Consider the following 15,449-nt stretch of genomic DNA (forward strand, 5'->3'; position numbering starts at 1 on the left):
TAAAATAGGACTGAATAATATAATAAATGCACATCACTCCAAAACACAGACGACTCAGTTGGCCTCATCCTCGGCATCTTCAGTGTGGCTTCTCTTTCTTCCTGTCTTCATGGGTCTCCAGTAATCTTTTCACTCATGATAGCAGTGTTGATGGACATCACAATTACATCCTGGGCACCAGAAGTGGCTGCATGATTTTTTCTGCAGTTGAACAGACAGGGCACAAGCACATTTCTTTTCTGAGGGGTGTACCAGCTGATGTCAGAATAAGCATTTCCTTCTTTCAGAAGGACATCACAATTCATTCATTTTACTGTAGATACAAATACCATGGTAACGCGCTAGGCAACCACAACAAACAAGATGGCTGCCTGCAATATGTTCTCTTTCCGCGTGTATACCAATCTTCCCCATGATCCTAAATTATTTTACCGATGTGTTATAATTACAAACAGACTTTCCTCTTTAAAGTGGTATGTAATATGTGATCAATACATTGACAATAAAGGAGCTATCACAAGATCAGTAAGTGATGACAAACTGCAATGCGTCGCAATTGCGACTTTAACGGTAGAGCTTCATGGAAATACATCGCAATCACGACGTTTATCGGTTGTATGGTTAACCTATCCTTTCTCTCTCACTAGCCTAATTTAGTATCATTTGATCTACTAACCTCACTTTCACTTTCTTTAGTAACTCTATATTTCAAAAGTTACTGTTTTCTTTCTTACTGCACAGCTTACTCCTCGTTTCACTTCCATATAATCTCACATTCAAACAAAATTCTTCATAAACATCTTCCTAATTTGCACATGTTTGTTTCCATTAAACAAATTTCTTTTGATAAGAAAAGCCAACTGCCGTAGCCATGTTGAAACACTGGATCTCGTGTGATCTCCGAAGTTAAGCAACATTGGGCGTGGTCAAGATTTGGATGAGTTGCCATTCGCTGTTGGTGGGGGGGTAAGGGAATAGAGGAGTGGAAAGGAACTGGCCACCCTACCATACGTAAACTCCGGCTCAGGCACACCTCTGCGGAGGTTCGGACTTGCCTTCGGGCAGAATACCTCTTACCTTTGTTACGAAAAACTTTCTTTGCTTGGGCTGATCTAATTTGATGACCCCTTGGCTCTTAGCATCATTGATTATAGTAATATAAAAATAGCAATACCATCTGTTTCCTTTAAGACACCATATACTATTTTAATATTTTTCACATCAAAATGTGAAGCAATCCTGGCATTCATCCATATTACTTCACAATGAGCCAATATATTTGGAGTAGTCCATGTTGCCGTTTTTGTTGGAAGTCCAATTTTCCTCAGCAGCGAGTTAAACACAATGAAATGAGATGATTACCAATAGAATATAACAAAGTCATCAGACTAATAAGAAAAAGGGATTTCATGGATATTATAGCAACTCCAAAATAAAATACATGAGTAAAAATTAAAATAAGCAATAAAGCAAGGTGGGAATGATGAGAAAGTGTGTAAAGAGACCTAGAAAAGATTAAATAATGGACGAGATTATTAAGGGATGAAATTAGGAAAAACCTCAGAAAGTAGCTAGTTTGTTTACAATACAGCATTAGGCACAGTTTCATACCAGGATTTTATACATATCCAACATGTTTGTTCCTTTCTAATACTTATTTAGTACTAGCTGATGTACCCGTGCTTCGCTACGGACTTCTGCATTACATACGGAATTCTAGTGTATGCGTTGTGAGAAACATTGTATTAAATTGCATAGCTCTTAACGTTACCCTAGAAACGCGATGGAGAAATCACCAAACATCTTTTCTCATATGAATACTGAGTTAGGGAATTTTCATTGTAATGGTAGACCTGCTTGCCTACCATCAGTCACAATCAGGTTGGGGAGTTTTCATTATAACTGAAGACACTCACTCTTCACCTGCCTTTTTACATCCTCAGAAAGACTGTCTTAGTGGTTTTCCCAACTGAAATGAACATACATTACAATGACGTAAGTAGAAAAGGCGCGAATAAAAAAAGATGATGATGATGATGATGATGCTTGTTGTTTAAAGGGGCCTAACATCGAGGTCATCGGCCCCTAATGGTACGAAATGAAATAACAAAAAGTACAAATACATCCACTGACCAAAATAAAATAAAAAATGTCATGACGAATGAACATGAACCCAACAAAAAGCAAACAAACAAAAACAGTGGATCAGACTCAAATAAAAAGATTATAAATAATAGTATTACTGACCAAGGGACCACTTATAAACCACAATGATGCTTGATGTCTAAAGGAGTGCAAAATCCATGTCTAAGGCCCCACAGAATGGTACATGTCGCGAGTAAAGTAGAACCATGGTATTTGTCATGTTGGGGTACTAATCAAAAGTAGCGAAGACTCACGGTGTTCCACACAACATGGCACTACTCACAAGTATTGTACTTCATACAGGGAATGCAGACCTATCACAATGGCGCCACTCACAGCCAACGCAAACCGATGAGGCTCCTCACCTAGGAGTACTAATCACGGGCGCCGGTATTCCCGTGTGTTCCTCACATAGTGGGCACCAATCACAGGCAACGCAGACCCACGGTGCTGCTCACATGGGTACGACGCACGGGTACTGGAAACCCCCAGGCTAGCCTCTTTACTGCTACGAATCACAAAAATATTTCGTACCTAATTTAGTGGTACTACTCGCAAGTACAGGCAACACACAGTGTTCCCTGCATGATGGTACGAATCAAAAGTAGTTTCATGGTTCTAATTCAATCATCCCTTGGTCGCCCCTTTTAGTCGCCTCTTACGACAGGCAGGGGATACCGCGGGTGTGTTCTACATGTACGTCCCCCAACCGCAGGAGGTAGTGTGTTTGGTCCGCGAGAGGTATTTTATTTCCTTCAAGTCCGCCGGCAAGCCGGTTAGGAACTCCTATCCGCCACGTGGGAGTATCACCTCTCCCCCTGCTGTGCCAGCGTAGTAGGTTCGCGGCGACTAAAAGCAATGTTTTCATATGAAATACTCGATCAAATGAAACAGCACACATTTTCTCACTTTTAACGAACAGGACTACACTGCCGATCTAACAGTCTACAGTTCCAGAGCTGGAATGATCAAGCCGCAGACAGCCGTGATTCATAAACACTCTTCATCTTTTTTCGGCGGGGAGAGGGTCGAATAGTGGAGACTCCCAGGGCAAATCTATGCCATTTTACTAATCTCTTTCCTAGGAGTACCCGATGAGTCGGGAAATATCAATTCACTACACAGGCGGCGGAAAAATCTATCTGACTTAGAGGCTAATTTTTCCTCCAAGCCAGAGGAGAAACCCCCTCTTCACTGATAATTTGGAATAAAATGAATGTAGAATTTAATGAAAGTGAAGAGGGAAAAGCTTTTCTTAAGAAACGGATCTTTTTACGGTTGAATTTTGAGTTAATTAGTGAATTGTGGTGCAATAATTTGGAATAGGCCTAAATTGTTACTCTAGACCAGGTCATACTACTACTACTAAGTCAGCCCCTGCTTTAAGTATGCACACTGCTCATTCAAAACAGCGCGTCAGAGTAGGGATCGAATAACTGGAATACCGTACTATGAAGAACCAGTGTGTAATGTACCAGCTGTATCAGAAAATGTATGAACCAGAGGAATGGCATGCTAAAGAAGAAAGTTGTATAACTCCCCGGCTATTTCCCGCCAATATTCAGTCAGGCTTTTGTACTCGGTGTGCAGCAGTAATCCCACTATCGGAGTTGAGAGGCAGCACAAGGGACAAACAACATCACAACAAACAATGGTCAATGTAATAATATTGTTGATCAATGTTATGCTCCTTCGATATTGTAGGCCTTCACATTTAGTTTTCTTCCGACTATGAAATACCACTCATCATGTTCGATACAGTAAAACTGAATAAAACATAAAGGATCGGAAATTCTATTCTCTGTAACTTTTGTTATCTAGCACTTTTCGATAGGACCAAAATCATTGGTATTTTAAATTAAAATTTAGGCACCATTTGGTGTTTCTTTTTTTTTTTTTTTGCTAGTTGTTTTACGTCGCACCGACACAGATAGGTCTTACGGCGACGATGGGACAGGAAAGGGCTAGGAGTGGGAAGGAAGTGGCCGTGGCCTTAATTAAGGTACAGCCCCATCATTTGCCTGGTGTGAAAATGGGAAACCACGGAAAACCATTTTCAGGGCTGCCGACAGTGGAGTTCGAACCTACTATCTCCCGAATACTGGATACTGGCCGCACTTAAGCGACTGCAGCTATCGAGCTCGGTACCATTTGGTGTACAATTTATGTATACTGTCCTTGAAGGGCTTGTTGACGGAAACATCTAAGGGCTGTAGACAATGTGTAAGTCCACTAGGAATTACAACGAGATAAGTTTTCATTTCCTGAAGATGTTTCTTTGTGTCTTCCACCAAGTTTCCGCGGAAACTGTCCCACACTAGCATTGCTGGGTGTCGAAGTAGTTCCCCTGGCCGTGTTCCCCACACCGTAAGGACCCAGTTCTGGACAAGAGCTGTATCCATCCATCCTTTCTTATGAACCTGTACATGAATGCCTTTGGAAAACTTCGCTTTTGGGCACTTTTTCTTTTGAAAATGTACGGTGGTAATTTTTTTCTGTCTGCGGTTATTGCTAGCATGACAGTGCAACGCTCTTTTTCACACCCAGTTGTACATACAAGCACGCTACATTCTCCCTTCTTGTTGATGATGGTGGTGTTGCATGGCATGTCGAAGATTATCAGGGTTTGATCTGCATTGCCAATTTCAGGTAAGAGGTCATTGTTTTTCTTACGCATTACTATCACATGGCGATGAAAATCTATGATTCTGTCGCTGAAATCACTTGGCATTCTCTGGCAGAAAGATGTTCACCTTCGCAGACACAATCCCTTTCATGTCATGAATCTATGGATCCAACCCCAGCTCACTTTCAAATCTGAACAGCTGATTCCTCCTTTAATCACTAGTTCATGCGCTTTGAAATGTAGCATCTCGTGCTAGATACTAAAGCCATCATTTCGCAATCCCGTAAAGTAATGAAGCAACTGGTTTTCCAGCTCAGGAAACCAGTTTTCAGCCCTCTGAATGCCTTACGTGTTCGGTTAGTGGTTTCTAGCGCAGCTTTCTGTTTACGCCAATAGTGAACATTAAACTCAGTCACACTGACTTCTCAACCGGCAGGTCTGTTACTATGTTCTTTTTTTTTTGCTATTTGCTTTACGTCGCACCAACACAGATAGGTCTTACAGCGATGGTGGGACAGGAAAGGCCTAGGAATGGGAAGGAAGCGGCCGTGGCCTTAATTAAGGTACAGCCTGGTGTGAAAATGGGAAACCGCAGAAAACCATGTTCAGGGCTGCCGACAGAGGGTTTGGAACCCACTATCTTCCAGATGCGAGCTCACAGCCGCGCGCCCCTAACCGCACGGCCAACTCGCCCGGTAGCTTTGAGTTTAAACCGAGCTGTATAACTTCCACATTTCTCCATCTCCATCAACCAACACAAGAAAACTTAACTGAGAAACAACAATGAAATGTGAAGACAGAATACTGGTACTTGTCGAAAATACAACAGATGGACAATAACTAATACTGTGATCACTTAACTACCTGGACAGGGAAACACTCTCAGTTCATGTAATCAGCTCTGCCAGACAGGTAGCGATAAGCATATTGACAAAGACGGAAGAGTGAGAGGGATGGCTGAGTGTGACTGACTGGCTAGGAATGCGGCCTTTGGGCGGGGGTTTGCGAGTTAGGTATTTTTGTTACACAGCTAGATTCAACCATTCTGCAGGTAGAAAGAAATGCAGCTTCTTCTTGTACTGTTACGTACAAAGTAACAAAGTAACAAAGTACCATAACAGCAATGGTACAGTCCCAATATTTAATGTACGCACATGCACGGAATATCCAAACTTTATTTCGTGTATGTACCGTATGTCTTTATGTAAACATCAGATATTAATGCGAGTTATGTGTGGGGATATTTTTCCTGCAATTTCAAATGTTGAAAGTGGGGTGCGGGATATACATGGTGGCGAGTTATATGCGAGCAATTACAGTATCTTCAAATACCACTGAAACAAGCTGGCATCAAAAAAGCCAATTTGGGCTAAGATGGCCATTGCTGTACTGTCCAAGGCAATCAAACCTCGTGTAGGCAGTTCTCTTTATTCTGTGATTGTTGCTATTTCCTCCTCGAGTTTTCCAGCAGTGTTTCTTTTTTCTTACAGTATAACCAAAATGACTAATGTCTAGTCCAATGTGTGTCATCACTAATTGATTTACTCATTTCTCAGCTTCGTGACTATTTGTTTTGTCTCTGCTTGTCACATTTCTGCTGTAGTGTCACCATTTTAGACAGTCTTCAACTTTCCTCACGGCACACTGCAAAGATAAGTCGGTGATAGACTTCACTTCTCCCATCCATCTTGTTGCAGTCCTTCCCTGTGGTCTTTGACCTTCCCTTCCATGATTAACTTCTCTAGATTTTCTCCAGATTGTCTCGCAACATATCAAAAGAACTTAACTATTCTTTCATTGATGCAAGAAGAAAAGCATATGGTTCCAGAAATTACTTACCTCAAGAAGTTCATCCCCTGATCGAAGACGTCCATTTTTACCCACAGGGCCTTCAGGCAGAATTGAGCGAATATAATGGTGTGGTCGAACTTCTTGTCCATCCTCCACGTCCACAGTTCCTTCCAAGCTGATTCCTAGTCCACCACCTTCCCCAAACTTACAAAGCTGAGCAACCTGAAAATATAAAACAAGCAATACAATAAATTAATTCCATCAGAATTTAATATTTTTTTATTAAGACCTGTATCTGACTGATAATTCTGTCCTTCTCTCTGCGATTTTTCGTTATATGATAATATGTATACTTGTGATATCGGTCTTGTTTCTTACATTGATATAATTTTGTAGATGCTATTTCATTTTCCTTTCTTTGTTCTCCTTTCCTTACTTATTAAGTTTCATATATGTATTTGTGCCAGCCCCGTGGTGTAGGGGTAGCGTGCTTGCCTCTTACCCGGAGGCCCCGGGTTCGATTCCCGGCCAGGTCAGGGATTTTTACCTGGACCTGAGGGCTGGTTCGAGGTCCACTCAGCCTTCATGATTAGAAGTAAGGAGCTATCTCATGGTAAGACAGCGGCCCCAGTCTAGAAAGTGAAGAATAAGGGCCAAGAGGATTCATGTGTTGACCACACGACACCTCGTAATCTGCTGTCCTTCGGGCTGAGCAGCGGTAGTGCCATGGGGTTTGGTTTGGTTATATATGCATCTGTATAATGTAAATGATTTAAATTACCTAGTTACTTCCAGAATATCTTGATTACTAGATTATAGACTATGCTCTTCATTTACATCATTTTGGTAATCAGTTCTGATATTCTTTAACAACTGATTTTGTCATTCAGTAATTTATTTAGTAATAACCTGCCATTTAAAAAATGTTACCCCAAGTTAAAATATTAATTTAAAGTGGAGAATTTCTAACTTATAACCAGCAAAACCATTTTTAAAAATAAACATTTATTTAACATCAATACCTCCCGTCTTTGGTGTATTTGTTTTCTGATCCTTCAATCAATTAAAATACTTGTTAAAATTAATCCTGAGTCATTATCTAGTAGAATTTGGATAGTATCTCTTCTTTTCTTGGAATATGCGGTTATGTTATTTTATGTTGAATCCTATCCTCTGCCAGCAACTTCTATGGAGTTCTGTCGTGAACTCAACTTTCTAGCGGGACGGTAATTTAAAGGTAAGTGATATTTTTCACGACCAATTGGGTCTTGTTTTCTTTTCTTTTCTTTCTTTTTATTCATGTCCCATTTACATTAAAACAATGTGTGTTTTGGCAAACTCTTGGTTTAAATTGCATTTTTTTATTATGCCTGTAACAATACCATGATATAATTAGTTAGCATAGAAAAGAAGCTTACAGCTTTGATGTTAGGTGTTGAACTGCTTCTCCCTTGTTTCATTTCTGTAGATGAACACCTCCACCAGGGCATTTACATTTCACTTTCGCGCTCTGTAGCCTTCAGTACTAATCATACTCAAAGCTGACAATTGTTCGACTGAGCTATGTGCATGCCACTAAAGCTTCCAGAATACTCAAGATTATCATATGATTTATCCTTAAATCTCCTCCTTTACTGAGGCCCTTAGCAGAAGGCAAATTTCCTTCTTGAGAACGTTTCAGACCATCAATTGCCTTTGAGCTAAGTTGGTAGACAGGTCATTTGGATATTCTTCTGCAAGATGTAATGCTGCTGAAAAAACTTCATCACTTCTTCTGCAAGAGTAGCAGGTTGTTAACACTCAAATATGTGGAGGACTGCTGATAAACTTGTAAATCTGATTCTCAAAAGGCTTTCACTATGTTGTTATAGCAATAACAAACTGCTGATAGCACACTGTGGGCTGATGACCACATAGTTTGACAGTCTGTCTTTGGCATTGGAGTTTTTGTATTATCTTTAGTATGTTCCCACTGCATAACACTTCAGCTGAAAAAGATATACAGTCTCTTGAGGCAGCTATAAAATTATGAAACTTGAGGAATCTTAGCAGCACCTTTTTACGACCAAGTATAAATTGCAAGCTGCACTGTGAATACAATGTGCAGATTTATCCAGTTGTTTATTCCTTTCTTGTACTCCTGAATAATCACAGCTCATCATGTTCACTCCATCATAGCCTTCACCCCACACTTTTTACTCATATTTTTTTGCCTCTATGAAATTGAACACTTCATTCACAATTCCCCATACACTTATTTCAGTAAACCTAGAAAACTTTCTTCTACTGTCAATTGCTTTGGAACACAATTTATAACAGACCAAATACCACGCGAGTTGGCCATGTGGTTAGAGGCATGCAGCTGTGAACCTACATCCAGGAGATAGTGGGTTCGAACCCCACAATCAGCAGCCCTGAAGATGGCTTTCCGTGGTTTCCCATTTTCACACCAGGCACATGTTGGGGTTGTACCTTATTTAAGGCCACAGCCGCTTCCTTCCCACTCCTAGCCCTTTCCTATCCCATCGTTGCCATAAGACCTATCTGCGTCGGTGCGACGTAAAGCAAATTCTAAAAATAAAAAAACAACGTATCAGAACATTAATGATAAGAAATTATTTCTTTTTCATTCCATGATGATACAATGACCATTCATTCTGTATTTCTGGGCTTTTATTTCCTTTTTCTTCCTTGCACATTAAGTGGGATAACATTCAAACTTAAAAGTTCAATGATAGCATGAAAATTTCCACCATGACTCTCTCGCCCAAACATCTCTCGATGACCTCTAAATGCCATGTTACATGTAGCTAGAGTAAGCATTACATCAATTACATCAATAATTCTATCCAAAAACTTTCATTCTTCAATTCGGAACCCAAGAAATCTCCAAGAGTGGTTGTATTCTTCCACATCAGGTAAGTAACACATGCTTGTAAATGGCATTAAGCTCATTCAAGGTCTTTTATATTCTTGGTCTGTCCTTCCCAATCTCTTATTCCTTTGATCCATGCTAGGCTGAAGTAGTGGTCATCACTCCCAACAATTCTCGTGGAACATTTCTTCCATGTTGTGTTTTTTAATGGTAATAAACGCAAGAGAAACTACTGCTTTTGTCAATGCAAACAAATGAACCTTTGAGTCTACAGGGATCTAGTTTCGAAGCATTTTTCTTCAGACTATCATCCCTAATGTCCAGACTAAAATGTCCTCAATCTGTGGGGTTTTTCAAAGTACTGTCTAATACACCCTCAAAAATTTTAGCAACTTTGAATGTAAGCCTTCACTTTCCTTAAATGTTTCACCATGGTCATTACACATTAACGTAACACTCGACGAATTGCATTCAAGGGACTTTACATTACGTTTCTCTTGAAACGCACCTGATTTTACACTGCTACTTCTTTCCCTATCGGAACATTATTTTACAGAAATTGCATGTCTATCTTTAGCAATTTCCTTACAAAATTGGCTTTATCTTTAGTTTCTTTCTTTTTAATGCACCACTAGAAAATTCCATGTTCTTTTGCTACTTATGTTGTCATTATTTTAACAAATTGGATGTAAGCCTACTCACACAATGGTAGCCTTTGAAAATCAATAGTCCTGTATGCTGGACGTTATTTATTACAATACAATAGCCGTTAAATAATCTACAGAATTCACTCTCAGAAAACAAATAAAACAAATAAAATTATTTACTCACACAGCACACAAATTAAGACAATTTCACCAGTTATACTTTAATTAGGCCTACAGATGTGACTTAGAAATATGAAAAAACATCATCTGAAGAACTGGTACTGAAGACCAAACACCCAGTTACACTCTCATATTACAAACTGAACAGGCCTATGCAGATCCAAAAGATGAAAGGGCTTAGTTAAATGAGGATTGTAACGTACTTCCAAGTCCCAACTGTGCAGAAAATGTCATGGGAATTGGAATAACAGACATGTCAGTCACTTGACTGTTCAAATTCTCAGAAAGGCCACAGCTAATCAGCAGCAGAGTGGAATTATATAATGTTCAGTGTACTAGAGCTCTTTCCAAGAAGTACAAGTCAGAAATAACCCCAAAAGCATGTCAATGAACCAAGCCCTCTGAGGGTGTCACTCACTAGTGGGAAGGAGCGGAGAGAAAGTTACTTCCCATCGGGCTTTAACTTCTGGACTGAACATTGTGAATCCACCTCTTTATTAAAGAACTCATTTAAAGGTGAACTTATTTCAAAGTGAGTGAGTGAGTGAGTGAGTGAGTGAGTGAGTGAGTGCTTGATAATACTCAAATCATACATAGCTTACTGGCAACAAGTGCAGTCCATCACTTCAAGTGGACCAGGTCAAATAAGCACTATGGTGTGGTTCATACACATCCTGTAAAATGAGGGGTTCTCCCTTCTTTTGAAACCCTATCCCGTTGTCCTAAAGAACTTTGTTGTAAGGCCAAAATGTCCTGTATATTTTTAAGCATGTGAAAATGGTATTTATTTTTTCAATTTTGCATACTGTGACTTTAAAGTAATTGTTATTATGTTACAGACACTGTGTTGAACATAATAAAACTTCCATTTAAGAAAATGTGAATGATTTTTCTGTTTATATTCAGAGGATGGTAGGATGTGTCCATTCAGGCGTTATCAACACTACGTCAAATGCTGAGACACTATTTCTCTGTTCGAAATTTGTAGTCGATGCATGTAAATGTTAGCATTGTTTTGTGGTGTAATGACTGTAGCCATAAGCCACATTGCATCATATGGATATAGCGAAAGAATATATGAAAAAGGTTTTAAAATGTCCGAAAGAAAGTGTGTTTTCTCTGAAATGAAACGGCGTATGGCTTTTAGTGCTGGGAGTGTCCGAGGACAAGTTATTCACTGAGGATTTGCGATAACCGTTTCCTTTTGTGAAGACCGTCGCTGATGACCAATGAGAAAAACAAAATTTCCATTAAAACAATGAAATCAATGATAATTGTGGTTCTTCCAGAATGAATGAGTAGACTGTGTAGGCCCATTTTTTACTCCCTTAGCCAACTGCCAGAAATTTATGATGAGCAGGAGGGCTGGTATGTTGTGAAAAAGGTATATGTAGCTCACCTCCACCAGCGGGGTGCCTAACAGAGCTGAACCAACTTGGGATGGGGATACGAGTTTACTACTTTATCTGAAAAAATGTGAAAATAAGGAAGAAAATTAAATGAAAATCCATTTGAAAATAAGGAAGAACAGTAATAATTGTAAGTGAATATTTTTTAGGAACTAATATTTTACCTTTTGAATGATTTAGTTTATATTATAATAAAAATCCTAAGGACAGTAAGATGTTTTGTCTTCCACTGATTCCTTTACGGGCATATGGCCTATGCCTACATTAAAAACTGAGCAAGAACAAAACATGGAAGATGCAACGACTGCTTTTATAGGTGGAATTATACTTCCAGGCCAGAATGTTACTGTGGCACCCCACAGCAAACTCCATATTGTGAGCGAGTGCAAGTTGTGGTGCTATCCAGGTAGTCTGAGTGACTTTCTGGAACCAACATCTGGAACTCAACAGTCAATTAAGGAACTGGACTTTCAAATTTGATATGATGCCATAAGACTTATGTTTCTTGTTTATGTATATATATATATATTTGTAGATATATGTGTAACTTATAAAAAAAACACACACACAGATAGGAATGTCCTGTATTTATTTTTTAAAGAATTCAATGAACCCTACACTATGTTGGTTATAAGCGAATATCTTACCACTATCTCAACCTCTGGTCCCATGATCTTGCTCCATTTAGCCTGGATTGCTGCTTCAACAGTGGGCTTCAGTTCACCAGAATAGTTGGTATCTATCAGTAACTCAACATCCTCGACCAGCACCTCAGGATTCATAGCTTCTACAGTCTCCAACACACTTGAGTCCATGGTAGTGTGGGACTCTGCTTCCACTTCTATGTAGGTCTCCTCACCATCCTAGAACAACAGAATATTATTATAACTAGTACACGTAATCAGTTACAGACTGCATCACCCAAATATTCTCATATTCAGGGCATAAATGCAAACCAGTACACAAGAACCTTGACTGACCATTCTGAGGATGATTCAGCACTGTGGTCCCTTCCACAAGAATTCAGCACAGTAAATTAATTTTTTGCTATTTGCTTTAGGTCGCACCGACACAGATAGGTCTTATGGCGAAGATGGGATAGGAAAGGCCTAGGAAAGGGAAGGAAGGGGCCATGGCCTTAATTAAGTTACAGCCACATTTGCCTGGTGTGAAGATGGGAAACCATGGAAATCCATCTTCAGGGCTGCTGACAGTGGGGTTCGAACCCACTATCTCCCGGATGCAAGCTCACAGCTGCGTGCCCCTAACCGCATGGCCAACTCGCCCGGTGAACAGTAACTGTTTGTCCATTGTCTGCTCTGTCAATAATTATACGACTGGTCTGTGGGACAGAAGTAGTGTAAGTCCTTAGTAGCTTACGATGATATCTCCCAATAAATGGCAATCTGAGAAGTTATCTTCCACGGTTTTCCACTTCAACTGAATATCTGGATCGTATCTATCTTATCGTACCTCTCCTATTCTATTGCCATTGAAAACCTATCTGAGTTAGTCTGATGTTAACCTCCAATAATAATAATAATAATAATAATAATAATAATAATAATAATAATAATAATAATAATAATAATAATAATAATAATAATAATACCAGGCGAGTTGGCCATGCGCGTAGAGGCACGCGGCTGTGAGCTTGCATCCGGGAGATAGTAGGTTCGAATCCCACTATCAGAAGCCCTGAAGATGGTTTTCCGTGGTTTCCCATTTTCACACCAGGCAAACGCTGGGGCTGTACCTTAATTAAGGCCACAGCCGCTTCCTTCCAACTCCTAGGTCTTCCCTATCCCATCGTCACCATAAGACCTATCTGCGTCGGTGCGACGTAAAGCCACTAGCAAAAAAATAAAAAAAATAATAATAAAAATATTGCTAGAGGTTTAATGTGTCACCAACTCGGAAAAGTTTTCAGCAACGATAGAATAGGAAAAGGCTATGACTGGTAAGGAAGTAACTATGGCCCTAATTAAGGCTGTAGTAAGCACTAAGTGCTTACAGTACTAGCATTTGCCTGGTGTAAAAATGGGAAATAGATCTCCTGGTCTGCAAATGGTGGGGTTCGAACCTGCTATATCCCGAATACAAGCTTACGGCCATAGGACAATATTATGTGGCCCACTCTCTACTTACAGCTACTTCTTTCCCAGTTCTAGCCCCAGTTAGTTACAAGGCCTACACACCCTAATATAGACACCACAACCACACAGTTTAATAAAATAGACTTCACACACACTATAAGCAGATGGATGATGAACATGGGCTCCAAAGTAGGTCATAAGAAGCAACAACAGAGAGTATGATTTTTTTTAAAATTGTTTTCTGTAGAAATATTTGCTCTTCTATGGATTGCCCTAAAACATTTCATTTCACTTCACAATCTCAATGTCATAAAACTTATGAATCTATCAATTCAAGACTGTGAAGGTAAACAGTTGCAAAGAGTAGTCAAAACTCATGTGCTCTGTGAATGGATGCTGTTGTCACTATATCAACAGCAACATGAATTAGGAGTCTGCATTTAAGTAAGTCTCTGCAAACCTCCTTTATAGTGCATGAAGAATCAATTTTTCTCACCTGATGGATCACTGTCCCCAGTCCATTAAAAGCAAAGTTCTCTCCATAGATCAGTCAAAAGATTTCTTGCTCAAACCTAGCAGAGGTGAAAACAGTTCTTTCAACTCTCCATGTCGTGCTATGTCGAGGGCACATTTTGTTGTTACCCGACAAGATTAATTAAAACTCAGCCATAGCTCGCTGAACAGGGTTCTGGTTTCTCTGACATTTCGTAGAATAAAATAGAACATCTAAACTGAAATGCAGGTAGCCTAAATGGCGTAAGATCAAAATGTTTTCAACACAATTATGTTATTATTATGGTAATACAATATTTAGATATTTTGAACATGGTGTGTCATTCGTATTGCATTAATGCATACTCAAGCACACTTGGTACTGTGAACAAAAAGAAATATTTTTAAACAACCAAATATTCCGAATATTTTGCGCATATTGTTTTTTGGAATTGAGTGAAGAAAAACTGGGGAGCGTGCATAGAAATAAGGTTGGTACTTCTTCACCTCAAATAATAAACCCCTTAGACTATGGATTGGGTAGGCAACTCGCTTCATCAGAATTATCATGCAGATTGTTTACCTTTCCCTGATACTTGTAATGTGCTACTTTCATCTGTGTGTTGTAACAAATGTGCTGTCCCATGACCCAAACAGACCACTGCCGAATACTGCTATTTACATGACGGAACTGAGGACGACGCTCTATGAGAAGATGGCAACGACAAATATGACTTTCCTGTTAGAGATGACAGTGATAGTGATGATGAATAGAAGTACTGGAGCATGCAATTACTGTATTGACTTCAACATTTTATTGACACATTAACAAAAATTGATAACAATTGTACACCACTATTATTATTTATTTTGCTATTGTAGGTAGAGTCCCGGATGCGTTGCAACAGCATGTAAAGATAATGATGCAGTTCATAAATAAAATGTATATTTTCTTCAGTTTTCGAGTACGTAATTATGTGGGGTTAATTTTTTGTAAATAAAAGACAAATCCAAAAGCCAAGTTTCATTTTAAAAATATATAAACCAAACCAAACTAAATCCCATGGCACTACAGCCCTTGAAAGGCCTTGGCCTACCAAGCGACCGCTGCTCACCCCCAAAGCCTGCAGATTATGAGGTGTCGTTTGGTCAGCACGACGGATCCTTTCGGCTGTTATTCTTGGCTTT

The 15,449-nt window shown here is 39.5% G+C and overlaps 1 protein-coding gene across 3 annotated transcripts in view; it reads right to left on the reverse strand.

The window, feature by feature from the left end:
- Positions 1-15,449, reverse strand: part of LOC136873924 (multiple PDZ domain protein) — a 2,156,217-nt gene that overhangs the window by 2,078,964 nt on the left and 61,804 nt on the right. For all 3 annotated transcript variants that reach the window (XM_067147286.2, XM_067147283.2, XM_067147285.2), the window contains 2 exons: positions 12,321-12,536; positions 6,611-6,784 (listed from right to left, as the gene is read on the reverse strand). In XM_067147286.2, the coding sequence (XP_067003387.2) occupies positions 6,611-6,784; positions 12,321-12,536 (390 nt within the window). The remainder of the gene's footprint in view (positions 1-6,610; positions 6,785-12,320; positions 12,537-15,449) is intronic.

Source organism: Anabrus simplex, chromosome 5, assembly GCF_040414725.1.
Source record: "Anabrus simplex isolate iqAnaSimp1 chromosome 5, ASM4041472v1, whole genome shotgun sequence".
In the NCBI taxonomy this organism is placed as follows: Eukaryota; Metazoa; Arthropoda; class Insecta; order Orthoptera; family Tettigoniidae; genus Anabrus; species Anabrus simplex.